Here is a 26578-nt window from a genome sequence, read left to right as displayed (position 1 = left end):
GGATTGTTCCCACTCAGAAGCACAGGCAGCATCAAACCAGCACCTGGCTCTGGCTGGGCAGACTCAGGCAGTGCCTCTTTTCTCACCAGGAATGTTGTGGTGGATCAAAGCATTACCTTCAGAGATCTCCCAATGGATGGATTAATGCTCAGCTCGTACCCCCAACTGCTGAGACATTACAGTGCCTGCATGTACAGCAGAGTCCAAACTTGTCAGATTTTCTAAACTCAACAGTTATAATAAGGAATTATTTTCCTGTTATCTCTAGGAAATTAACTTTGTGTCTAGGGATTCTACTACATGAAACAAAATAGACACAGCACAGGACCCAGCTAATAGAGCATAACAGGTGTGTTCCCCTTGAAGTCAACATCTTAGGCTTCTGTAACATTCATTTTTTCTGCAATTCTCTTCTAGCACCAAATAAACATCTTTATTTCATAAGTGTAACTCTTAATTTATTCTCCACTGTGAATAAGTTAAAAAAAAAAAAGCTAAGCTATTGAGCAGGGCTATATATTTGTTTTAAGCTGTACTCTACACGTGGAATATTAAAGACATTCAAAAAGTGTTCAGCACATGTTGTTCACTGGATCTCATATTGCAGGGTAGGTCTTTATTAAAAGGCAATATTTGTTCCACAAGGTACACATCAGACACTGGAGAACAGGAAGCCAATTGCCCATGTACAAACTAACTTTGCACTTCAAGTACTCTGAGAAGATTCTCCAGTTTGCCAGCAGCAACCTGACAAGGGGGCTCTGGATGAGGAAAGGTAACACGGCAGAAACAAAGAGTAAAAACTGATTTGCATTAGTGTGTCATGGTGCATATGCTTGTGCACACCTGGGACTGGGGTGGACAGGACAGGAATGAGGCTTGGGGACATAATTCTCAAGCCACTGGGCACAGATAACCAATTTTTGCCTCATTTATACCTAAGTTTTACACAGACACATGCAGCACCAAAACTACGCCAAGCCCTGTATTAAGCAAAACACTTCCAAGAAAGGCTAAACTAATACAATAAACTGGAGAATTCAAATTAACAGAATGGCCTCAGGCACAGCAGCTTAACAGCCATCATTAGGGTTAAGAAAATTTGCTTTGCTGGAATTTTAGGAAAAATGTTTTAGCCAGAGATTAAATAGCTTGCTAACAACAGCACAACAGTGAAATGAAATTCATGTTATCTTACAGCACAAAAATCTCACTAAGGTTTGACTACAGAAGTTCTACACAAAACCAAGGAAAAAAGAAAACAATCAACATATTGTACCATTTCACAGTGTACAAGTAAGTAGTTATGAAGAGAAGTCAATTTTCCATGTGGTCATTTTTGTGTCCTCTGTTTCAAAAAGAACACCATTTGCAGACAACTACAGCTTGTTTTCTCTTGCTCCTTCCCCTACCAGCCATTACAGCAGCTTATAACTGCTACTGACATTGCTTTACCACAAGAAATCCAAGTGCACACTTCAGCAAATATCAAGGAGATACATACCTGTCCAAAGACATACAAAAAAATATGCTATGCCCTTTCCTTTGCATTACCAGGATAAACTGTAGAAAAGGAGAAAGATGAGCAATGTGTAATACCAGTCCTCCCAAAAGTAAATTAAAGATTGAATTTTACACTGCAATAAAAATATATTTGAAAAAAAAATTGTACTTCACATTAGAAAGACATCACCTGAGTTTCTAAACAATTCTAGTTTTGAAATTACTTCTAAATACAGAAATACATTAATTATGCCTATCCCACTGTGTTGGTTTGTGCTGGGATAGAGGTAGTTTTCTTCATAATAGCTACTATGGGGCTATGGTTTGAATTTGTACTGAAAACCAGCACACTTACATGTGCAGCTTTTGTTTTACTTATTAAACTATCTTTATCTTGACCCATGAGTTTTCTCACTTTGGTTTCCTGATTCCCCCACTCATCCCACTGAGGGGTCACAGTGAGTGAGCAGCATGCTGGCTGGAGTTAAATCACAACACATATAAATCAGGAAACTATTCACAGCAAAGTGAAATTCCATCTTTTACACTGTAGCTGCATAGTAAGTAGTGTAGCTTTTTTAAACAGCAGTTTAATTCCTTGAAAATGTAATGCTTGCTTCATGCCAATATTATTTTCAGAGCAAGCCAGAAAAATACTAGGCATGGCAAAAGGAGCTACAGGAGTTTTCAAAAGAATATAATTATTCCACTTTAATTGCAAGGTAAGGCCTCCTCTGCTCAACACAGTAGAAGCTGGCTAAAGAACAACTTCCATCACCATTACAGAAAACACCAGTACACAGTCAAGATGGGCACAAATCTTATTTTAACCACAACCGAGGCACCAGCCTCCTCTTAGTGCATGTGTATTACACATTTGGAAGAATGCTTTTCCTTCAGCTCACAAAAAATCTGCTTTTACAGTCTGTGGACACCAGACACGGAGGATATTCACTTCAGTCCTGTTTGCCCTCGCGCCACTGCCGCGAGCCCTCGTTCCAGGCCACGTAAACAAAGAGAGCAAGCACCACATGGACAGTGACCACAGCTACTATGGCAGCATAGAAATAGCTGTCCCTGTCAGACATCCCCAAGGAACCTGAGAAAACAAAGAAAGAATATTAGTTATGAGCTAGGAACTCTGACATGGCAAGTCACAATTCTCCCTAAAGACCAAAGTTTCATTTGCTCCTGTATCAAAAGTCTGAGCTCAAAACGATTCACAGGAAACAATTCATTGGGACAGTTAAAGGCCTTGAAACCATTTCTGGAGGGAGCAAAGCATCACTGCAGTATTCAATATTTAAGATAAAATAACCTAGATTTGACATCACCAGCTTAGAGGTCTATAACATTCACTTTTTCTGATAGTACCTTCCAGCACCAAACAAACCTCAACATCCTTTTTTCCTAAATGTAACTCTCTTTGTGGGGCAATAACATGGGGGAGGGAGGTGGGAGGAAGAAGGGGGAGAATTCTGTAATAATTTGCCACTAAAACAGGAGAAAACAGTAGAAGAACAATTAAATTTAGAAGACTATTACCTTCTGTATTTAGACTGTAAAACAATAATGCCCACCAGCTAAGATTCATGAACGCCTCTCATATAAAATAAGCTTTCAAATATCGAAAGACCAAACATTGAAATATTGTTTCCCTTAATTAATTTAAAAAACCCAACAAAGTCTCCCCAAAAGCAAACAAAACCTACACATAACAGCACTCCAAAACCATCACCCTGCAAAGGCAATTCTTTCAGTGCCAACAGATCTTGCCATTAACTGACACAGCAAAGTTAAAGCTCAGCTTGCTGCCCCTCGAATTAAGAAAAAAAAGCTAAAAAGGATCTTGAAAGTTACTTAACTACCTTTGAGCCTTTGTGTACTACATACAGCAGTACAGCAGTACACACCAAAGGAGAATCATCTCAGAACAACTTGGTTACACACTCATAAACTGCTCATAAAGCAGCTGCTTTCTCCCTTCCTCCTCCCCACCTCTGAAGCAGAGCTTTCTAGAACTGCAGGAGGTGAGTATTAAAGCCTTGCAGAATCAGGACTACCACATGGCTGCTTGTTCAAACAAACAGCCATAATCTCTCTTCCTTTTTTTTTAATTGAAAGAAAGCTCCAGAAGCAACCACATTCAATATTTGAAATTGCATATAACTTGTTTAAATGCACACATTTCAAAAACAAAATATAAACCTCAGAAACAACATTATTCTGTCTCAAACACATGCTTAGTTTGCAATACCTACAGGAAACATAACTCTGATGATTCTGACAAAAGTCTTCTGCACAGTAATGTTAAACACCCTTTAGGTAAGGGGAATAATGCACTTCTATGCAATATAAATCACTGTATAACAAACAGCAAATTTTGGATTGCAGACCACAATGCAGGGAAAGATACATTGACCATTTATATAATTTTCTGTTCTAATTAAGACATTACAGGATCTTTTGTATATATATGGAAACAAATATTCAAAACAGGAAGAACAAAGATGCTATTAGAGGACTGTGCTTCTCCTGTTTTTTTGTAATAATAATGTTAATTGGCAGAAACAAAATTACCTTCAAATACATAAGCCTTTGATGAAAAATATAGCCCAACAGGTAATGTAATCATTAGAGCTGTGAAGAATAGAAGTGTTCTTAAAGTTGATGTTAATGAACCCTCATTTCTGAAATAAATAAGAGAAGTTATAGACAAAAGAAAATCACAATATATATGCCTGAAACAGGACAAGAACTTATTCCAAACAGAAGCTGATTACTTTTCAAGAACTGAGCAAGTGTATTGTTTGGAAGCAATAAAGACTGAAGTATGTATTTGTTGGCTGCAATAAAAATGAGAGTATTCAAAACAATGTAATGATTCTGCCAGTCTAAGCTCACAAAAAAAATAACAACTAAAATTAAAAATTAAATCTTTAGACTTTTCCCTGGTACTGTTTTGCAAGCATTATAACATATAGAGGTTATGTTAATATGTTTATCAGTGCATTACTGCATATTTATTAAATATCTAATATTAGTTACACATGCACATGTCATATGACAGTATCCTGCATTAAAACTTGCCAAGTTCCTTTTTTTTGGTAAAGTAACTACAAGTCCAGGAAAATGACAAATCCTACAGGCCAGGATAGAAAGGGAAGTACACTGAATGAATTTAACAGCTTACTACTCCAAGTTCCTTTTTATTAGGTCTTCTTCCTCTATTTAAAAATAATTTCTCAGCTTTTAACTAAGAAACTGGAATAAGTGTAGTTACAGTCACAACACAGACCCACTACACCAAAACTTTGCCTTCACAGACCTAAACCTGGAAGACCTTTGACAAGAGAGGGCTTATAAAATTTTATGTACTTGGTAGGGTCTCCTTGAACTTGACCTGCTAGAACAGGCGTTGTGTTTACAAAACACCACACACAGCCTGGTTCTGTGTGTTTCCACCAGTTCTCACTCACTCTGCCTGGCTGACTGCATTATTTTATGACTAAGTAAACATGTAAGACAAGCAATACCCTTCTGACTTTCAAAGATATGAGTCCTTAGGGACGTTGAAACACAAATATATATGGGTTTTTTTGGAGAAAAGGGGAAAAAATGGTTTTATCCTCTAACAGTTATGTGCAGCCATGCACAGCTTCTACACTGCAGCCAACAGCCCTGCTGGCTGCTCATGTGCTGCCATACATTTAGGCAGCTTTAAAAAAGAAAAACATCCGAATTCTTTTCCTTTATCAGCGTTTGCCTGAAGGACTGTCGGGGTGGAGGACAAAACCTCATTCAAAACTTCCCTGGGGAAATTAGAAACCATTCTATCAACACTTACCCACAGAAGAGTAAGATGACCTCCAGCTTATTAGCAAAGTTAAAAACTCCACTGCTGACAAATACTTTCCTTACACTGACATAATCTCATCGCTTCCCTACGCGGCAAAAACAAACATTCGCGTATAAGCTCAGCCGAGCTCGGCACGTGTCCCCACGGCCGGCGGCCGCCACGCTCGGCAGTGGGGGTGGCCCGGGGTTACACAGCGTGACCCAGGCCAACCGGGGCCCTCCTCATCCTCATCTTCCTCCTCCCGCTCCGGCTGCTCCGGGCCCGAGCCCCGCTCCCTCCCGCTCCTCCCCGGGGCTGCAGCCCCAGCGCGGGCTGATGGAGCCGGGCGCTCGGCCTTCCCCGCGCCCACCGCCCCCGGGCCCTTGTCCCGCCCTCCCCGAGACTCACGGCCTGAACTCGGCCACGGGCACGGCGCTGACGGGGCCCGGCCCGTACCGCTCCATCGCCGCCCGCCGCCGCCGCCTCGGCCCGCCGGAAACACCGGCTATGGGCGCGCATGCGCGCGGAGCACCGCCGCCGTCGCCATAGCAACCGTGGGGCTGGCGCGACCTAGCGGTGGGAGGTGAGTACTGCAGCGGGACCGAGGGATAGAGAGTGAGGGATGGAGGGACGGAGAGACTGAGGGATGGAGGGACAGAGAGAGTGAGAGATGGAGGGACAGAGAGTGAGGGATGGAGGGACAGAGAATGAGGGATGGAGGAACAGAGAAAGGGAGAGTGAGGGATGGAGGGACAGAGAAAGGGAGAGTGAGGGGTGGAGGGACAGAGAGTGAGGGATGGAGGGACAGAGGGACAGAGAGAGTGAGGGGTGGAGGGACGGAGAGACAGAGGGATGGAGGGACAAAGAGAGTGAGAGATGGAGAGACAGAGAGTGAGGGATGGAAGGACAGAGGGACGGGGGCATAGAGAGTGAGGGATGGAGGGTCAGAGGGATGGAGAGACTGAGGGATGGAGGGAAGGAGAAATGGAGTGACTGAGGGATGGAGGGAAAGAGGGGTGGAGGGAAGAAGGGACAAGGAGGATGGAGGGAAGAAGGGACAAGACGCATGGAGGAATGGAGAGACTGAGGGATGGAAGGAAAGAGAGACTGAGAGACTGCGGGATTAAGGGAATGAGGAATGAAAGGACAAGAAAAATGGAGGGTTGGAGGGAAGGAGAGATGAATAGCCTGAGGGATGGAGGAAATGAGGAATGAAGGGACAGAGGAATAGAAGGATGCAGGGATGAAAGGACAGAGGGATGGAGGGATGGAAAGATGGAGGCACCGAGGGAAGGAGAGACAGAGGGACTGACCGATGAAGGAACAGAAGGATAGAATGATGGGGGCAAGAGAGATGTGACAATGGAGGGCAGCCTGGGACCTGGACTGCAGCAGTGGCTTCAGCTGGGCTTGAGCAAAGTCATCATCTCTACAGGGAAACTGCCCTGAGCAGGCTCACTGCCAGCTTGGAACAGTGGTGCCATCTGTGCTGCTTACAGGTGCTTTCCTTGAGAGAAAGAAACCGAGTGCTTGTGTATGGCAAAACTGCTGTCAGATGTCTTGGGTGAAGGCTGAGGCTTTCCAGGAAATGGCTGTGGTCTCAGAGCCAGCAAAACCTGTGGTATTGATGTTTTGATGAACTCATCAGTACAAAACACTTCAAATGAAATAACACAGGGCCAAGGCATTCTCTGAAAGGGACACTGCAAATTGTCTCTATGTCATCCTGTTAGGAGGGAGGCTTGTTCACTTAAAGGTTTTCTGCTCTCCTGCCACTAAATTGAAATTCCTTCTCCAGCCAAAGAAAAACATTCTGATCAAAATCTGAAAGAAACCATCCCCATCATAACTAACAGGTTCTGCAAATGAGAGTCCAAGGACTCCTGCAGAGTTCACTCTCCTCCAGCCTGATGAGCACTAAGCATTTCCAAGGTTATGCTCCGTTCAAGCTATTCATTCACATTCCTGCTGAAGCTACTTTGCTTAAATACTCACCAAAGGATGGACTTGAACCCAGCTTTCCAACAGAAGCCCAGAATATTACAGTCTGTGCTGTGCAATCAGTCTCATTTGCAGGGGAATTAATTGTTGACACTCAATGAACAGCTTTTGCAGGAAATAAAGCTTTGCAAGTTTCCAAAAAAACACTCTGGAAGCTGTTTAATTGATGCTGCCATTTCATTGAATCTCATATACTACAGTAATTACATATTTGCCCCTTTTATGGTAAAATCATGTTGATATCTTGCCACAGCCACACCAAACCTTAACTGTGTGAGTCACTAACTCCGCAGGACTCCTTCCTCATCTTTTCCAGCAGGGTGCAGCCTCCGGCATTCCTGCAGCCCTGCCCTGCTCCTGGCTGCAGTGCCAAACAGCACATGGCACGGCACAGTGGCCTCTTCCTTCCCTCCTGGGCCACCTTGGCACCCTGCTACCCTGGGAGAGAGGAAATGTGAGATGGTTCCTTTCCTTGCTGTCAGTAAGATCAGGAAATAAGCGCTTTGGTTCTGGTAGTTCCTGCTGTGATATTGCCTCTCAGAGTTTACTCAGAGTTTGAGTTTCCTTCACCTGGGCTGGAGGACACTACATGGGCACCAGCAGCTGTAGTGCAAGGCAAGGAGCAGCACTGTCTGCAGCACTGATTTTCTACACTCTGGTTACAAATACTGAGGCCTTTTATTTTGTTTTCTCCAACATGCGTGAGAAAGAAGGTGAATTTTGTTAAAAGCACATTTTTACCCCCAGCAATGAACACAGCTCAGCTGGCAGCTCCCTTGTGTTTGTTAAGATGCAGCACAGTTCAAGCTGTTCAGCACTTATGGGGTCGGGTCTGGCTCTTGGGGTCATGCCTTCACTGTAAACCAACCAGTTTTATGTTCTTTTAAAACAGAGGAGCCCTCCTCATCTTTGAATCCACTGCTACCTGAGCCAGCAAAGGGACAGCTTGCATGAGAGGGGCAGGAGGGGCTGGCATGGACCAGGGAGGGCCTTTGTAGCCCTTACACACCAAGGAAGGTTTGCTGTGTGACTCAAGCTTAAAACTGCCAAAGAGTTCTTCAAAACACCCAATAAAATTTCAGCTAGCCAATCCCAACATTCAACCTAAATGTGGGAACAGGTTTTGTTTACTTATAAACAATTAAAGCAATTACAAATAATTTTAGCAAATCAATGAAGTTAATTTAGAGTTAATTTAAGACAGAAAGTTAATTTAAGGTAGAAATTGGATTGCTGAAAAATTATGAATGTGGGTACAGAGAACATCTAAACACTAGAGGATGTTCTTTCCACTTTTGGTGGAAAGTTTTTGACTTTCTTGATAGTTTCCCCAGTAGAGAAAGCAATGACATAAGAAAGTTTAATAACAGAACAACAAAACAAGGAAATATAAAAGTGGAATAAGTCTCACATCATATAAACTTACCATAAAGATGCATATCAAGGATTAGGCAATAACAAATAATTTAGACTGAACAGTCCAAGTCATTAACTTTTAATATAAAGTTACTTCATATCTCACCACACTGATGTTTTTATCTCCTTGAATAATAACAATTTTGCTGAATGACTTCCTGCATATTAGCTGCTTTTCTTTTGTGAGCACATAAAGGAAATACAAAACTGTTGAAAAAACTTTACAATTGTGAAAGAAAAAGAAGCCTTTTATTTGCATTTTTGTATTAGCTAAAAGACTTGGAGGATACAAAGTTTTGTCTGTTTGCTTCAGATTTTATACATCAGGTATTCTGAAATTTCAGGATGAACAAAGAAAGACCTTTCTTACCTTGTGGATTATAGAGCAAATATGAAACTTGTCCTTAAGCAGAAACTGAGCTGCAAGCACAAGAAGCTGCCAGGTTAAATATCTGCTGTTCTGTGTCCTCAACATTTGCTAGGAGATGCCTGAAGAACATTAAAAACACAGGCAGCCCCTGCTTTTCTGGGGCCTGTGTCTCAAGGGTGCAGAAGAGGCAGGAAGGTGCCTGTTAAAGCAATACCATCTAGTGGCAGATGCAGAAAGAGAATCCAATCTCCCAACAGGAGCAGAGCTGGAAAAGTGAAAGTTGAAAAGATAATATTTGAAAACAAAACCACTTGCTTGAGAGTATTTTTTTTCATTACTTGTTTCCATGGTAATGTATGAAAAAGGATGATATACAAATAAATATTTATCTGTTCTGTGAACCTCTACGCCCCAGAAAAGATGTTTCAAGAAAAATGAGATGATGGATTGGCTAACTCTGGAATTCTCCATGATAGTCCAGGCTGAAAGCCCAACAACCACAGAGCATGTTACACAGCTGGCCACCCACCTTCTGTGGGAATAGAACCACAGGGACATTAATGCTTGGGTTGGCAAAGAGAGCATTTATCTGGGCATTATAGGGCTGTACTCCCTGTTACTGCACAGCCCAAGATAAGTTAGAGCAAAGAGCTCAGACACCCCTATTAGCTAATGGAACTTGGAAGTATCACAGAGTAATTTTCACCTCTCTCTAATATTGCTGTCATTTTGCAATGAAAACATAGAGCTGCCTTCCACATGCATTGTGTAACACCTGTGGCACCTTCAAAAACAGAGTGGGAAAGGCTTCATTCCCACAGCTGATACAAGTCAACCAATACTTACCAATTTCAGGTGAAACTCTAGACACTGAAAGGAAACAGATGCTTTTTCTGTAGAGGCAAAAGTAAACAAAGTCTTACAAGTTATATGCAGTTTAACCAGTATGTGACATTCTATACCCCTGCCCAGACAAATGGTGCTGACTACAAAGTGGGTAGGGTCAAATTTTTTTGCAGGTTTGGAGGAGTACTTTTCCAAAAACTAGTGTATGTTAGCACAAATGCATGGAAAACATATCCCCTTCCCAGTGCTATTTGGGCTGTAGTTAGCTGCAGAAAATGCAGAAGGTTTTTGTGAGGATGGGGGTGGTGTTTATGGGGGTGGTGTTTCTGATGGCCTCATCCTCAACCAGTGATGGGTTCATTTTGTTGCCAGTGACATTGACTTTGTCTTGACAAAGGGGAGGCTTCTGGTGTCTTCACCAAAGCCTTGCCACAAAACCCAATACAGTACAGAATTATTTAAACTCCAATACAGTGGCCATTAAACAATTTAAAAACAGTCATGACAATCAGCTTTGACATTAGCAGGAATATCCAATACATGAAAGGAAAACTCACAGCCTAAAGGAGACCACAACAAAGCTCTTGAAACAGAAGAAATCTTAGTATTGATAAGGCATGACAGAAGTTTCAGTGGGGTCTTTAACTAGTGGATTCTTTACATTGCATGACCACAGTTTCTGTTTTCGAGCTCTCTAGACATGACCTCATTCCACTAGTTCATGGGCTGTTTTCATTGCACCCTTTCCCTGAGGGATTGCTCCCATCTGAAGCGCAGAAACATCAAACCAGCACCTGGCTCTGGCTGTGCAGGGACTCAGGTGGTGCCTCTTTTCTCACCAGGAATGTTGTTATAGATCAAAGCATTCTCTTCAAGGATCTTCCAATGGATGGACTAAGGCTCAGCTCATTACCTCCAGCTTCTGGCTATATTTATCCTTTTGCCATAAGTGTAACTCTCTTTGTGGGGCAGAAGAAGGGGGTGGGTGGACTGTGGATAATTCTCTAACTTATTTGACACCATAGCAGGATAGAAGAGTGCAATGACAAATCTAGAGAAATTCTACCTGTTCATTTACTGAAAGTGTGTTCCTTGATTGCAAGTTGATCACATGGGCAAAAATGTCACATCTGACTAATTTCACACTAGATGATTAGATAAAATTTCACATTATTGTTTTAGTTGAGGCAGACCACAAACACTTTCCACCTTAGCCAAAAGGGTCACAAAGTGGAGATTGTTTTCTAGTTTACAACAGAAATTTTGTAAGAAAAAAAAATTCAATGAAGACAGAACATTGGACTGCCCTTAGAGGAAAACCATAAAAACCTGGGGATGCTTCTACTTTTCTATACCAACACAGAAGCACTAAACTGTTAATCTAGGGTTATGTGGTGTCTTCTGCATTTATTCTGTTTGGCATTTATTTTCCTTATTTGACTCTCTAAGGAATACTACCGAACATATATTAGAAAACCAGTTAGAGCTGAGGCACAGGCATGAGCTCTACCTGCCACCCTGCCCATTCCCCCTTTTCTGGCTTGCTCCTGGAGTGGGTTTGTCCTGTGGCAGCCAGGGCTCTGCAGGCTCTGAGTGGGGACAGCTGGGTAGCACCAGACCCCAGCAGGAGACAGAGAAAAAGCCCTGTGTTCATTCTGAGCTCACAGGCACCACTGGAAGCAAGAGAGCGGCTAGAGCAAATGCAACAAGGCAATAACCTGGGTCAGCAGACCAGGTTTTGGGGTTGCCACAATAACCTCTAGAGCAGGAAGGGCTCAGTGCACTGGGAATAGCAGGGGAAGAGCAATCCCTCAGCCACAGTAGCAGAGGATTGTGCAACAAACATTGAATGCATTCCTCAACTCCACCCATACAAATAAACTGGAAAAGCTGTTGTTCCCTGGACAGATCTAAAGAACACATTTTACAGAGTACAGAAACATCCATGGATTTTATGGCTTGCATACTGTCAGCTCAAAAAAGGATGCTGTTCAATGCAATGGGAACTGTAATACTTTATGCCTGCTGGCTCTGGGCTGACAGCCCTTTTCCTTCAAAAGATGCCCTCAGCAGCAGAATTGTCCTCAGCAGCAGGATTGCCCTCAGCTGTTTCTTGCTTGCAGGTGAGAAGAAGCACGAAGAAACTTGGGTCTCCAATAAGTTCTTCAGTAGGGCCTGGTGTGAAGCATTCCCCTTTGGCTTTCAGATCAATATTTGTGGAGAATAAGAGGGAAAGGGTCCTTTGCAGAGGCAGGGTCATAGCCATGCCCATGTGGCTTTCCTTTTGTTGTAGAGGAAAATTCCTGGCAGTCAGGTTGACCAAGTGGTTACATTACCACCTTCCTCAGCACTTGGGGTCAGATGAAAACAGGGTGATGCTGTTTGGAGACAGAAAGCAGAAAGTTTTGGTTTAGAAGGAAGATTGATAGATATGAACACATACATACACATTTACTTTAAACCAGCAATAAGAAAGACAGTGCTTGGGAGTAAATAATACTATAGTACAACAATTAGTGATACTACTATATGACTGCATTGTGTGGGAGGATTTAAAAACCTGTCATTTCATTGTTGAAAAAGCCCTAAAAGTGAAGAATTTCTGATGAGCTTCATAACATCAGTTACATGAAAATTGCTTCCCCTTCCCACTGCTCCTGAAAACCTCTATTTTATGTTCATTGCAGCTGACACAAGAAATAGTCCCCGTTCATCCTGTGTCCTGGAAAGCATTGCAGAGATCCAGCACATTGGGCTATCCACACAACAAAATTTATACTTTTATAAAATTATCAGCTTTTCCACCATCCTGTTACATACTAAGCCATCCATCAGTATTACAGTGATGTCATTTGCATTCTCCATAAAATAAATGGTAATATGCTTATAGCCATACAGGATACCAGCAGCTTAGGATGTAAGCAAGACTTAATTGAGTAGCTAATTTTTAACTGACATTGTGGCTTCAGTTTTGTTCTTTGCATTTGGCATTTTCACTAACTAATAAAATTCTCCAAGGTCAGCTACAGTGACAGGAGTTATTTGTTTGGATCCAGTACTCACCCAAAAGACATCTGAATCCAGCCAGAGCTTTAGTTTGGCTTTCAGGTGAATGAACACTGCTCAAAGGACACTATGAATATACAGATTTAATTTACTGAGTAGCATGCTTCATATTTTCTCCACCAAGAAGGATGGAGAGCTGCAAGTCAGGCTTTTCTCTTTGCCCAGCTTTCCCACTAGGCACAAGGAGGAGAAAATCACCAGGAGATGCTGTAGAGTGAATCAACAGAGCATCCTCACTCAGGGAAGGCTCTCAGTGAAGAGCTTTGCTTTATCCAAAGCACCATGGCACTTTGCTCTGGGAAAATGGGCAGTGCAGCACGTGTCACTGAGCAGCAGTTGCTGTTCAACTGTGTAATCAAATATCTATGAGGATGGTTCATTTCTACACCTTAAAAATGCAAATAGAGATCTGTTTTGTCTTTACCTACGGGAAGGGTGTGGAATATGAAAATCTGGAGCTTTGGAGATTTTCATATCTGAAGATATCAAAAAGATTGGAGAAAGTCACCAGCTCCTCTGCAGACCAAAACTGGTGATCCTCTTCTAAGGCATGTGGAAACCCTGCCTGAAGCTCCTCTGAGACCCCACCAGGGCCACAAGTTACAGCCTTTAAAACTCACATGGGTAAACAGCTGAGGCTTTTGAAGGTTTTCAGGACTTAGGCTTTTTTTTTTCTGATTTTTTACATAAACTAGCAACAAAGAGACAAAAAACCTCAAGCCTGCCACTGAAGACCCCTTGGTGAACATAGGGACAGATAGGGATTCTTGTAGGGCTCTCTGGCAGGCAGTGAAGGACCCTGCTTCACAGAGCCTGGCTGGATGGGATGCAGCCACAGGGAGACGTGAAGGGTGCAAAGCCCCCTGTGAGCTACAGAGACCAGTGTTTCTCAGCCTTTCCTTTAGTCAGGATGGCCCCTCCTTTCAGACTTCTTATTACCTCCAGTCTTTTCAGGAAAACACATCAGTGCTGTTCTAATTAGTCTGCATGTAGGTACTTGTGTGTTGTGAGAAGCTGCTGGAGAACAGAGAGCCTTGGAGGATCTGAAGGTGCAGAAGTCTGGGCAAGGTTCTACTTCTTTCCATTGTCATAACTTTCCATTACCTCATGTCTCTGCCCCATGACTGCTCTCCCCACACATGCACACATTCCTGTTCTCTGTGTGAAAATGAGAAAACACCACTTTCCCTCTGTCAGGCTTTTCACCATTGCACCAAAGATTGCATTCCCTTCTTCTCCCTCACCCAGAGCTGAACTGGCTGCTCAGCAGCAGTGGCAGGCCCACAGCAGTTATCCATTTGGTGCTGTGTGAAAGGTCTCTGCTCTATCATCCCCTCATGGTGAAATTTATAGACAATTACTAAAGCTGCTAATTAAGCATGTTGGAAAATATAAAACACTAAAAGCTCTGCTTCAAGACTGCAGCAAATGTCATACACTGATTACATGGAGGACAGAACACGGGCATGGGAGCATTAGCTCCAGGCCAGGTGACAGATGTTCCTGTTTTACTGTCATCCACAGTAAATGATGGCAATGATATGGCAATCACTCTTTAAATAAATAATATTCACATTTCATTGAATCATGCTGCGTCTTTATCGCCAGAAGATGTTTCATTTGCTGGTCTTCCCTTTGCTTGTTACTGTTTCTGCTGAGGTTAGTAGAAATTTGGCCTTTAATGAAATGTCATGTTAAGACACGTTGACTGTTGAATACAGAGCAGGAAAAGTCTGGTTTTGTGGCCAATTCTTCTTCAGCTTAGAAGGACCCCCCTCAAAATGATTCTGATTATTTTGATTCTGATTATTCTGATATTAGAAAATGGCTAAGTATGATGTAACTGTGATTACCTGTAAACTCAGTTAATGATTAGGGTGTTCTTTTCACTGCTGTGGCAAAACTGTGATCTTTCCCCTGGGATCATTAACTAGCAAATACTTATGAGACTTGACTTCACTTGCTGGCTCTCTCTGCTGCTGATGCGCTTCTGAATATGCATCAGACGGAGCCAGCAGGTTCCCTGTCAGCTGGCCTGGAGCCGGTTTTCCTCTTATTTCAAGGCAATTAGTGTTTGATCATACATTACCACTCATCAGATCCCCAGCAAGCCTGGAGCAGAGCACCTTCACTCACAGTTTGAGAGTTTGAGTTCCCCTGTCCTTTCCCTATGTTAGGCATTCAGAATCTGCATGCTTCTGGGTTTACCTCTTCTGTAAAGGATAATGCGTAATGCCACAGGGTCAGCCTTCTTTGTTTACCCTCCTTCATGCCACATGTGAAGGCTGCAATGCTCCACTCCTTCCCAGAGCACATTGTTCATGTGCTTTCCTCCTTCCTGAGGGGCTTCATGGGACATGAGCCATGCAGATCCTCATGAGGAGCTGGAAAACAAGGTCCTCCTCAGAGAACCTCACCAAAGTCCTTTCTGTGTAGCTCAACACAGAAAACCATTCCAGAAACTTGCCCTGTCAGCATCCCACGCCTTATTAACTGTAGATCCCATCCCATCTGATTAACTGTAGGTCACTACTGCCTGCAGAGAAGTGGCCCAGGAGACAGCAGAGCTCCCTCTCATCCTGAGCTCAGAGAGGCACAGTGGTGCCTGGCTGCTGTGCTCTCCCAGCCCAGCTGCTGCTCTTCCCTTCCTCCCTGTGAGCAATGCCTCCACTGAGGGGGAACTGCAAGGGTCCTGAGCCTGCTCCCAGCCCTGGAGTTCACAGCACCTTCCACCACAGGGATGAGGATCAGTGAACCAGAGTGAATTGCACCAAATTGGGCTTAAATCGAGGTAAGCCTGAGTTGATTCAGAAGTGCAGAATCATTAAGGTTGAAAGAACCCTCTAAGACCAGCAAGTCCAACCATTAACCCAACACTGCCAGGTCCTTGAGTAAACCATGTCCCCACACACCACATCTGCACGTTTTTTAACTTCCAGGCATGGTGATTCCATTACTTTCCTGGCCAGCCTCTTCCAATGTTTGACCACCCTTTCACTGAAAAAATGTAATCAGATTAAGCTCGAGAAGGCATCTGATGAAAAGTGGATGTTTCTAAGAGCCTCGTGTCCAGTGCCATCGCAAAGAGGACTCACCTCTGCCTGCCCAAAGCACCGAATCCTTTTTGCACTGACCAGGGTCAGTCCCTGCTGGTCCAGGACTTCTCTCCCCGCGCTGCCCAGCAGGGCTGGGGGCAGCTCCGGAGATGGCACAGGCTGGGCTCCTGCATCCCCGGCGTGTCCCTGCTAGGATCAGCCCAGGTCCCGGGATCCTGCCCGGCGATGCCCGGCTCCGGCTGCTCCCGGGCAGGAGCAGCCCCTAGATGGAGCTGCACAGCAGGGAATGGGCACCAGCACCATCCAACACCATCCCACCCACCCTGTCGCGACCCCCGGCAGCGGGCTCCGCGTTCAGCATCGCTGTGCTGAGCCCCACATCTGCCTCGGGGTGCTGGGAAAGCTCAGCCGACCCCACAGCCCTGGAAGGATGGCTGGCTCTGGAGGTTTTTAAACTCTGTTTCATTAAATCCCATGTTTTAAGCCTTTTCTAGAAGCTGGCTGCACTTTTCTGAAATTATTTCAGTATAGAAGGAATCATAGCTAAGCCCTCATCAAAGAAGTTTATTTCTGGCTTTAAAGGGAGCTGTTATTTTACTTGCATAATATTTTATAACCCAGCATCTATTTCTCATTTCCAGACTGCAGCTTTGTAGTCTTTACTTGCTCTGCTCATCAGTGAGCTGTGAGATACCTGAACAGAGGCTCAAACCACAGCAGCACCTGTGAGGAGCCAGCAGCAGCAGAGCCCCCAGCACATGGCTGTCCTTGCACTGGGACCTCTGGTGCACATCACAGCCCTTTCTGCAGGCCCAGGGGTGCAACAAAAGGCTGGACATGAGTTCAGAAAGAGCAGGAGCTGGTGATGCTCACACCAATCCAACCCTCACTATAGGTAATTACCCTAAAATTCTATCTAAATTATAATTTTTACTATGTGTTTTGCTGGGATACAAATACTTTTCTTTCTTTAAGAAGTCAATGGTATATAGCAGAAATCACAGACTGAGCTCTGGAGAATCTACATTAGCACTTTTTGTCAGGCCAGAGTCTGACCTAAAGGCTATGGAAGCAGAGAAAGCTGCTGTAGCCTTGGGTGAACACTGGCAGGTTGCTACAACTACACTGCAGGGAAAAATTGTGCTCTGCATTAGCTGTGTGAGGGCAGCCACCCTGAACGTGACAATTTCCCAAGACAGAACATCTCATCTACCCAGAGGCTGGGTCAGGTGTAAACACCCTTTTCCTTTGATACACAAAAACATAGTTACAGCTCCTGAAACTGCTCTGGGAAGAGCACTGGTAACTTTTCCCTGCTAAGAAAATGAATCTCACAGGAATGTCTTTTTCCTCTCCCTTTCATCCATAAAATGATGGCCAGGAACTCCCTCAGATATATATTTTTTCACTCAGCACATGCCACTTCTGATCAGTTGGGCTAGATCCATCCACAAAAGATGCTGAACAGTTGGTGTTTAGCCCACACAAAATCCCATCCACATCCACAAAACAACGTTTTCCTTTACTTTCCTCACCTACAGCACTTGATTCAGCTGATATTTACAGAGCATGCAGAAGCCAGAGAAGCAACTATTGTCCTCAGCCCATTTACCCAGTTTCAGTGGTTGTGTGGTCATCCCAGACGGAGGAGAAATGGGCTTTACTTCTGGGATGCACCTTTAAAGTTTAATTCAGGTCTGCCTCCCAGGGGACTGCCCCCAACTATCTAGCATCAAATGAGTCTGGGATGGCTACTTTCTTAGTCTGTTGACTTTACACAATGAAAAGTCTTTATTGCTTTCCAACTTTCAGCATATCACGCAACCTAAACTAATCTCCAACATACTCAAAGATTTTTTTGAGAAATAAGATTCATCTTACAAGTGTGAATGTCTAAATATCACCCAGAGTGCAGAAACATCTCCTCAGCCCTGCTTGCTGCCACAGGCGCCCCAGCCCTCCGTAGCCAGCTCCAGGATGAGATCAGAGCAGGGAGTTGTAGGGGATGGTTGCACATCTGGATGGAACACAGCGGAAACCACTCCTGAAAATAGAAAAAGCAGGATGTGTTATCTGCTAGTGAGGGAAATGAACCCTTACTTTTCCCCCCAGTATATGGTGGTTGTGAAATTTTTCACAATCACAGGTAAACAAGGTGGTGTTGTGCCTCACTCCACACACCATGTCCCAAAATACCTTGGATTGCTCCTCTCACAGCAGGCAAAAACCCACAGTGCTCTGCAATTTGAGCTTTAATTTTGCAGCCCAATATCCCTGTACAAGTCTGGGCTGGTTTTATGAATTCTGATGTGTTGCAGCCTAATGTGGCAGCCTGATAGATGCAGACTGAAGGAAGGGAAGGGAAGGGAAGGGAAGGGAAGGGGGGATTTAATAACCCTGGCCTGGGCACTGAGCTGGTAATGAAGAAGGGTTGTTATTAGTCATTTGCATAACATAAAAGGAGATCAAGATCGAGGCTTAATGAATTCTTCCTCGTATAGAATAACACAGTTATAGCCATTTCTATAAAAATGTCAAACCCTTTATGTGAAGTAAGTGTTCCTTCAGAGCATAAAATACAGTCCTACAACTCAATAAAATCACTTGTATCACTACACTGATTTCTTTGAAGTATCACTAAGAAGGGCAGGGTTATGAACTGAAGCATCATTCTTCTTCTCACCTGGGATGTGACAGTACAATGAAAAGGAGAACTCAGGTTAGGGTGCAAGAGCTAAACTGGGGACACTGAGGAGTAAGCATAGGTAAGCAAGGCCCTGGGTGTGCATCTACTCTAAAATTACACTGTCTTTTCTGTTCAGGTGATGTTTTGGCCCTGAGAAACTCATCACCCCAAATTAGGAGGTAACAATTGGCTCAGAGGTGGGTCAAACCCCCAGGCAATGGCAGGTGGATAGACTGGGCAGCAAACAGCAAGCCAGCACTGTGCAGTCTGTTTTGGTACCAGGCACAACTTGCAGAAGGCAGATTCAGGATCTCAGAGACAACTGGTGATGCTCCATGTGGAAAAAATTACTGCAGCAGTGGGGAAGGTGCAGCTGTGAGCACCTGACTGTGGGGAGATGGAGGTGGGGTTGCAGGAGCCTCAGCCACTTGCTCCATGTATTTTCCTGACTGGCTTTGTCCCCTGGGAGAGCTGCACGTGCCCCATGCCAGGATCAGTGCCTGTCTGAGTTGGTACACAATGCTCTGATCCCTCCAAGCACTGCAATATGGAATCATTTATAGATGTGCAGAGACATGCAGTAAAACATGAATTTACTGCTCCACACAGTCCTGAGTGGAGAACAAGCCTTTCATCCTCACAGAGCAGCACCTCAGGGCTGGTTGCTTCAAAGCCCTAAACTTGGACTGGTCTAAGAGAGACAGGCCTATTGAAAAGCAGTGGCTAGTAAATTCCTTTCACAACTGTGTGTGTTAGATTTGTGTTCCAGGCAGCCTAAAAAGCATCCGTGCACCTTCATTTTTAAAATTGTGACAGCTCATACCAAGCAAAGGAGTTTTCAGGGCTCACACTGACCATGCTGCACCTCTACAGCCTGGAAGCACTCTGAACTCAACATGTCTGCAGAGAAACATTTGAGGTATCAACTTTGCACCCTCAGCTCTTCCAGTCAGCATTTTCCCCTGAGGGCATCTTCTAAAACCCATGGAGCTTCTGGGCAATAAGCATCCACATTCATTAAAGCAATCTTTTATTAACTTTGCTAGAAAAAACTTTTACCAAGGGGAAAAATAGACCACCTGTAATTTTAAAAGTAATTTTCTTAAGTCCCATCAGTTATTCTCAGAGGCATGAATACTCCAATAGCAACAAGATTCTGCTGCACTACTACAGAGCCTTTCCTCCCCAAGTGCTTTTAAACCTGCTTCACCCTTCTCTGTCCCACAGAATTTCAGCAGTTTTGGGGTACACAAGGGGAACATGGTTATCTCATCCAGCTCACAGCCAAGACCATGGCTAGGATGTGACCAAAAAGTCATGATTTTGTTTGGAAAGGGGCAGACTGAGCCCAGCTGTTTGCCTTGCACAGACACCTGTTACTACATTCACAAATATTCAGACACCATAGGGGATTTGGGTTGTAGTTCTGCGAGATGTGAGAAATTTGTTTTTAGGCTCAGAGCACTCAATCAAAAACATCACAGTCACACAACCCAGCCAGAGTCAGGTACCAACCCAAGCAACCAACTCAGATCTGCTCCAGGCTTTCCAAGGAGTGACTTTAGGGCAGAAATTTCCACCCCAGATGGAACACCAGATGTGCTCCTGTAGCCAGCATAAAGCACACAAGCTAGCATACTCTAGCATGGCTGTGCCTGTGTGCAGACATTTGACCCATTCAGGCAGATGGAATCACATGGATCCAATGCTTAATCAACTGAAATGGTCCAACATTCTCAGTTGTGCTCCCATGTGCCACAGAGGGTATCCTGCATTGCTGTCTGCTCATCTGGTTGAGTTTAGGCAACCTGAGGAGTAACAGTCCTCAGGATATTTGACACAAATGATCCCATTCTACAAAATGCTGTGAGCCAATGTGAAGATTTTCAGACTATCCCAAAGCTTGGGAAAACTTCTAATTGCATGGCTCTGCTGAGATACACACTCCTGATTTGACTGAAGGATGGAGAACCAGCAATCCTCTGTCTTGCCTTTTTAGAAAGAATATACTTAAAACCACACAAACACATGCATGTAACATACAGCTGTGATTAGCAGCACAGTGATTAGCAGAGATTCTTTGCAAGAAAAGAGCAGAATAGAGCCAGTTACATACACACCAACTTCCACATGCATATAAGACATTCTCCTTGAAGGGAAAATTATGGTACATGGGGTGAATAAATCATCCCAGGTATATTTGGGGATGTCCCACACTCCCTCACCACTCCCTCAGGAAACAGAATGTGGAGAAGCTAAAATAAATTGGAGAGATGAGCAGTAATTTATTTTCCCGTCTGGAAAAGATAATTTAACTACTCAATTAAACATTGCCTAAAGCCATACTATTAGAGTTGCATATCCCATCTGTAATACAGATGGATTTTGCTCTCTTATTACTGGTCTTCATGCTGTCTGGTACTTAAAAATTCTGCTTTAATTAGATGACACCTTCCACAAATGCTGAGCTATTGGCACATAATTCAAGCAGTATCTAGGAATATTTGCCATCCAAGAAACCTTCTGTAGGAATCCTATGTTCTTATATCTCTGGTACAAAAGAGCAGGTTGCAGGCAATACTGATATATTATTTCTTACTTTGTGTTATTTTGAAACACAGGGCTTCAGTCTGGGCTCTTTCATTTTTTCATTAGTTGTCATCTAAGACCATCCACAAATCAGATGGTTTTACAATCTATTTTTCATTGATTTTTCTTAAATGTTGATTCAATATTGAAACAGATCATTTTAATACTGAATTAAGAAGTGACTAACCTCATTATGAAGAGATTTCATTCATTGCTTCCCTCTGGGCACTGCTACAAGTGGAGCATTTCAGGAGCCTGGAAATGCCTCCAATCTTCCTGTCACCCCCTCACCCCATCTGAGCCCACAGGCAGTTTCCCTGCAGCAAATGCAAAACCTGCAAGTTTAAGGGGCTCAAAGACACAAAGGCACTCAGTGGTTCCAGCTGAGAGTGGAAAAAACAAAGATCCACAGACTTTGCATGGGAAACTGAGGGACAGGGTGTGTTGGTGAGCAAGGCAGTGCTGGGCTATCAGCTGAACTTGATCATCTTAGAGCTCTTTTCCAGCCTAAATGATTTATGATTCTGTGACTTCTGCCTTAAAAGTTCTGGAGAATTTACCTGTGATTGAGAATTTTGCACCACAACTTCAACTGAATGAGCTGGACTGTTTTGCTTTCTCATGAAGAGCTCTCTGTGTCTAGAAGCACTTTGTGTCTCAGACCCCTACGGCATCCTTCTAGCTCAGTGGGGAACTAGACAAATACCACTTTGTTACCCCATATATGGTATTTTCCAAAATCCTTTTTGTCTAACAACTTTTTCCAGTATGGGAGATTCCTTAATTTACTTCACTCCTCTGCTGCTTGCTTGGCAGCAATGGCTAATGGAAAAGTTTGGGACAACTCACTCAGGCTTCAGACATCCCTGGGGATGGAAGGAGTATTGGTAACTCTTCAACAAACAACTGTAAGCACCTTCTATGTTCACTGCACCCTGCAAGTACCATGAAATCCTACCAAGACAAAGCCAGGAGGCTGACTTCCTTCCAAAAGCCTTAGAGATAGTTTTAAAAAATTAATCTTAAAAAATTCCAAAAGATAATTTCTTCACTGTTAGATTTGTAACAGAAGCTCATCACATATATCAGATCCCTGGGTACATATGCAGATGTTTCAGCCATATGCAGCAGCATATGGCACATTTCTCTCAATAACTAGTCTTTTTTTTCTGTGCAAGGCTATGAAAACAAACATGAAGTGTCTCAGCCAGCTTAGCACAGAGGGGGTGCCTCTGATGGCTTCATCTCCCCCTGTCAGGCCAATTTCCCCCCAGCCAAACACTGCTTCAACTTCCTGTTATTCTCAAGTCATCCTGGTACAAGTCAAGCTCTGCAGTCACCCCCAAGCTGTACCGGTGGCTGGGGTTATTCCTCCCCAGGTGCAGGACCTGCATTTCCCTTTGCTGAACTTTGGACAGTTCTCTGCCATCTCTCCAGCCTGTTCAGGTCCCTCTGAAGGGCTGCCCTGCCCTCTGGGCTATTGGCCACTCCTCCCAGCTTCGTGTGGTCAGCAGAGCTGCTGAGGAGGCGTCTACCCTTCCTCCACCAGCAGTGACAGGCCCCCAGCCGGATCCTGTGCCGCTGCCCCTCTGGGATCTGCCATTCAGCCTGCTCTCATTCCATCTCACTGTCCACTCACCCTGAAAACCAGGGGATTCTCCTTTGCCTTCTTCCCACGTCGTGTAGGGTGGGTTTCTCTACCACAATGAGCCCAGCCATGTTGTCAGCAAAGGAAATTAGAAGCAGGTGCCTTTTAACTTGGCCCAAGAGCCGGGTATTGGATCATGGTATCTGTTGCCTGTGGTGGAAGATCAATAACAGCAAATTAAGTGCTGCTTAAGCTCGACTGATCAATCACCTCCCTGCCCCAGATGCTCCAGCAGCAGCAGAGGCTGGCTGCAAATACCATCTCAGCTCCTTCCTGCTGCCCTTTAACAGCAGTGCACATGTTGGAAGCCACCAGTTAACGAGTCTCACCAAATGCCAGACGTTTCTCCTGACTGATTAGCAGTGAGTTTTTGCATTTGTGAAAGTTATTTGTAGGGTGAAGAGTTTTTTTTCTGGGTGCTGGAGGAAAAATTGCTAACTCAAATGGAATTCAGTGCAAGCACTTGAGATTGAAAAGGTCATGGCTGTTAGAGTGAGCAAAATTTATCTCTTCGTGGTTATAACAGCCACAAACAGGGAAGGAGAAGCTTGGCAGTTCCAGCCTGACTTGCAATGAAATAAAAACACCCACCTGCAGGATATATTAAGCTAATAAGCAGAAAACCAGATCAGTGTGCTTGATGATATAGGATTACAGAGAGATTCTTCAAATAGTTACAAAATCCCCAAAACACAGAAATTCAGAGCAGCTGCTGGGATAGGGAAGGGCTGCATTCAGCATAACCTAAGTGGTGCACAGATCCCATGTATCAGAGAGGATGGAGGACCTTACAGCCAAAAGCCTCTATCAGAAAGGTTCCTCCTCACTACAACAAAACCCTGTGGTGAGTGCAGGAAGCTGCAGTTCCAGAAGGGTCTGGAACACAAGCCGGAGCAGGAGCAGCTAAGGGAGATGGGGGGCTCACAGGAACCTTATTTCAAAGGAGCTTGTAGCCAGGTGATGGTTGGCCTCTTCTCCCAAGTGACAAGCAACAGGACAAGAGGAAATGGCCTCTGGTTGTGCCATTGGAGGTTTAGATTGGACATTAGAGAAAATTTCTTCACCAAAAGGGTTGTAGAGCATTGGAACAGGCTGCCCAGGGCAGTGGTGGAGTCACCATCCCTGGAGGGATTTAAAAGATGTGTAGATGTGGCACTTGGGGATGAGTTAGTGGTGGGCTTGGCAGTGCTGGATCAGTGGCTGGACTCAACAATTTTAAAAGTCTGTTTTTACCTAAATGATTCTATGATTCTGAGCATGGGGCTTCAGTCGGGTAAAAGTGGGTGGTTCTGATGGATGTGCCAATCAAAAAGTGGATTCCTTTGAAATAGAACCTTTCTGGATATTTTGCTTCCCAAACCAGGTAAGTACTTTTACACTTTTCCCACCCCACAACAAATACCAAAACTCTGCCAATTACCCTGTGGTTTAGAGCTTCATTTCCTACTTTCCCTACACAACTTGCAACATCAAAATTTCTCTTGCTATAAACAGTCTGCCAATCCCTTAAACACAGAATTGTCATTTCCAGTAGAAATATGAAAGCAGCATAAGTTCAGCAGTAAAAACACATGAATTTTTGAGAGTCCTAATCTTTGAAACACTGTTTCTTTCACTGTGAAAAGAAGGGGCGCTTTACTCACAGACAATATTGTTTCCTCAATGCCTGTCTGAAGCAGGAATTATTCAAATAACGTGACTTTCTGGAGAGACACGGCTATTTCAGACCTCTGCTGGAAGTTTATTGAAGAAAATACTAGTGTTTACATGTAAAAGAGAATGTTTGTTTATGAGGGAAAAGAAATCAGATATGAAAGGATAAAACCTGTGTATTTTCAGGTTCTACATCTAAGTTCCTGGTCTGAATAGAAATTCTGCAGCTCTAAAGGAATATGATTGTGAACCCTGAACCTCTGCTTTCTCTCTCTGACCCTGTGGGAGAAGGAACTGTGGAGGTCCTGGAGCTGTGAACAGTGCTCTGCTCATCGGAGAGCTGAGGAGGAGCACACTTGGAAGCTGGGCCTGTCCAGCTGGCTCCCAACCCACCTGCCCCATCCACCACAGGATTGAGCCTGGAAGGAGCCCATCCTGCTTGGCTGAGCCTGCCAGCCCCAGCCTTGTTTCCCACCACTCTTTTCAGGGGCCAATTCCTGCTCTGGGTGTTTGTTGGAGAAATGGAGCTCAGGGAGTGCTGGCTCCAGGGCACACGCTGAGATCTCAGAAGCAGGGCTGCAATGCCAGCTCTGGGCCTGCTCTACAAGGATCATTTAATTATTTAAACTATTTATTTTTTTTATGAACTAGAAGCTTAGCAATTTACTGTGCTGGATGAATGATGTCTTCTTGTATTAGAAAACAGAAAAAACCAACCCCCAAACCCATATATTTCACTTTTCTCCTGAGTTCCTCTTGGCAGCTCTACAGCTGCTGCCTTACTGAACATATGTATGAGGCAAAATTAAGTTTATCTCCTTTTTTTCTCCTCAGAAAAAATCTCCCTGGATTCTAGGCCCAAAGTCTGGCCACCTTGTGGGTACCAGCTTGATGCAGGCTACCAAACCATCACCACCCTTCATCCTGGGAGCCAGCATGCCATGGGACAGAGGGCAATGAGAAGGGCAAAAGAGGCTGACTGGCATCCAGGGAAAACATCCAGCCCTCCAGAAGAGGATGATGGCAAACAGAGCAACAGCTGGCAAGAACAGACCAATAAAAATGTGGTGTTGGGGGATGAGACAGGAAAAGATGGATATAACAGTCTGTGTTTTCACAAGTTTGGCAGCTGAACCACATACTTTGGAAAAGATAAGAATACATCCAGGCTTAAAATGTCTCTCTGGGGATCTTATACCTGATGGAATGACAGCAAAGAACTCTCCATCATGGACTCTTCTGAGCACAGTGACAGGAAAAAATTGAAATACAGGCAAAAAGTAAAAGCTTTTTGTTTACTTTTTTTACTGTGAGGATAGTCAAACACAAGAATGAGGTTGCCCAGAGAAGTTGTGGACTCTCTGTTCTTGGAGATAGGCAAAGCACAAAGCACTGGACAGCCTGTTCTGGCAGGTTCTGCTGCCAGCAGGGCTGGGCTGTGTGATCTCCAGAGGTGCCTGCTACCCCTGCGATCCCCTGATGATCAATTAGACAAGAACAGCCAGCCTAAGAACAGCCTGGTGTGTGCGTGCTGTACCACCTTTTGTCAGGGCATGGAGGGCACCCCTCACCTCAAAGAATAAAACAAAGAATAAACTTAGTGAAGGACATCATTTGCATACTAAAAAAGAAACCTTCCACATCTTCTGGGCATACTTTGTTCCTCTCAGTGAGAAAGGCTTCAGAATAACCAGAGCAATCAGGGACCTGATTTCTTCAAACAAAACAGCTCAAATGAGTCATCCCATATTCCTGGCACAAACTGCTGCTAGCTCCTGGGTGTTAAGTGAGATGGGCAGGATATACCAGGCAGTAGCCTGACTGTACATGAATTGAGAGCTAGATTTCATCATGCCAATTACTTTCAGAGATTAGCCTTTGCAAACACACTTTCTACACAAATCAA

General features: G+C 44.0%; 1 protein-coding gene across 1 annotated transcript; it reads right to left on the bottom strand.

Moving 5' to 3' along the window:
• Positions 1 to 468: 468 nt before the first annotated feature.
• On the bottom strand, positions 469 to 5860 carry VMA21 (vacuolar ATPase assembly factor VMA21). Its single transcript, XM_058814149.1, is given in 4 exon segments — positions 469 to 2602; positions 4084 to 4193; positions 5750 to 5817; positions 5819 to 5860. Coding segments are annotated over 4 exon segments (363 nt in total). The 3' UTR covers positions 469 to 2459.
• Positions 5861 to 26578: the final 20718 nt, after the last annotated feature.

Source organism: Ammospiza caudacuta, chromosome 14 (assembly GCF_027887145.1).
Source record: "Ammospiza caudacuta isolate bAmmCau1 chromosome 14, bAmmCau1.pri, whole genome shotgun sequence".
NCBI classification, from domain to species: domain Eukaryota; kingdom Metazoa; phylum Chordata; class Aves; order Passeriformes; family Passerellidae; genus Ammospiza; species Ammospiza caudacuta.
This window is presented reverse-complemented; position numbering and strand designations above follow the sequence as displayed.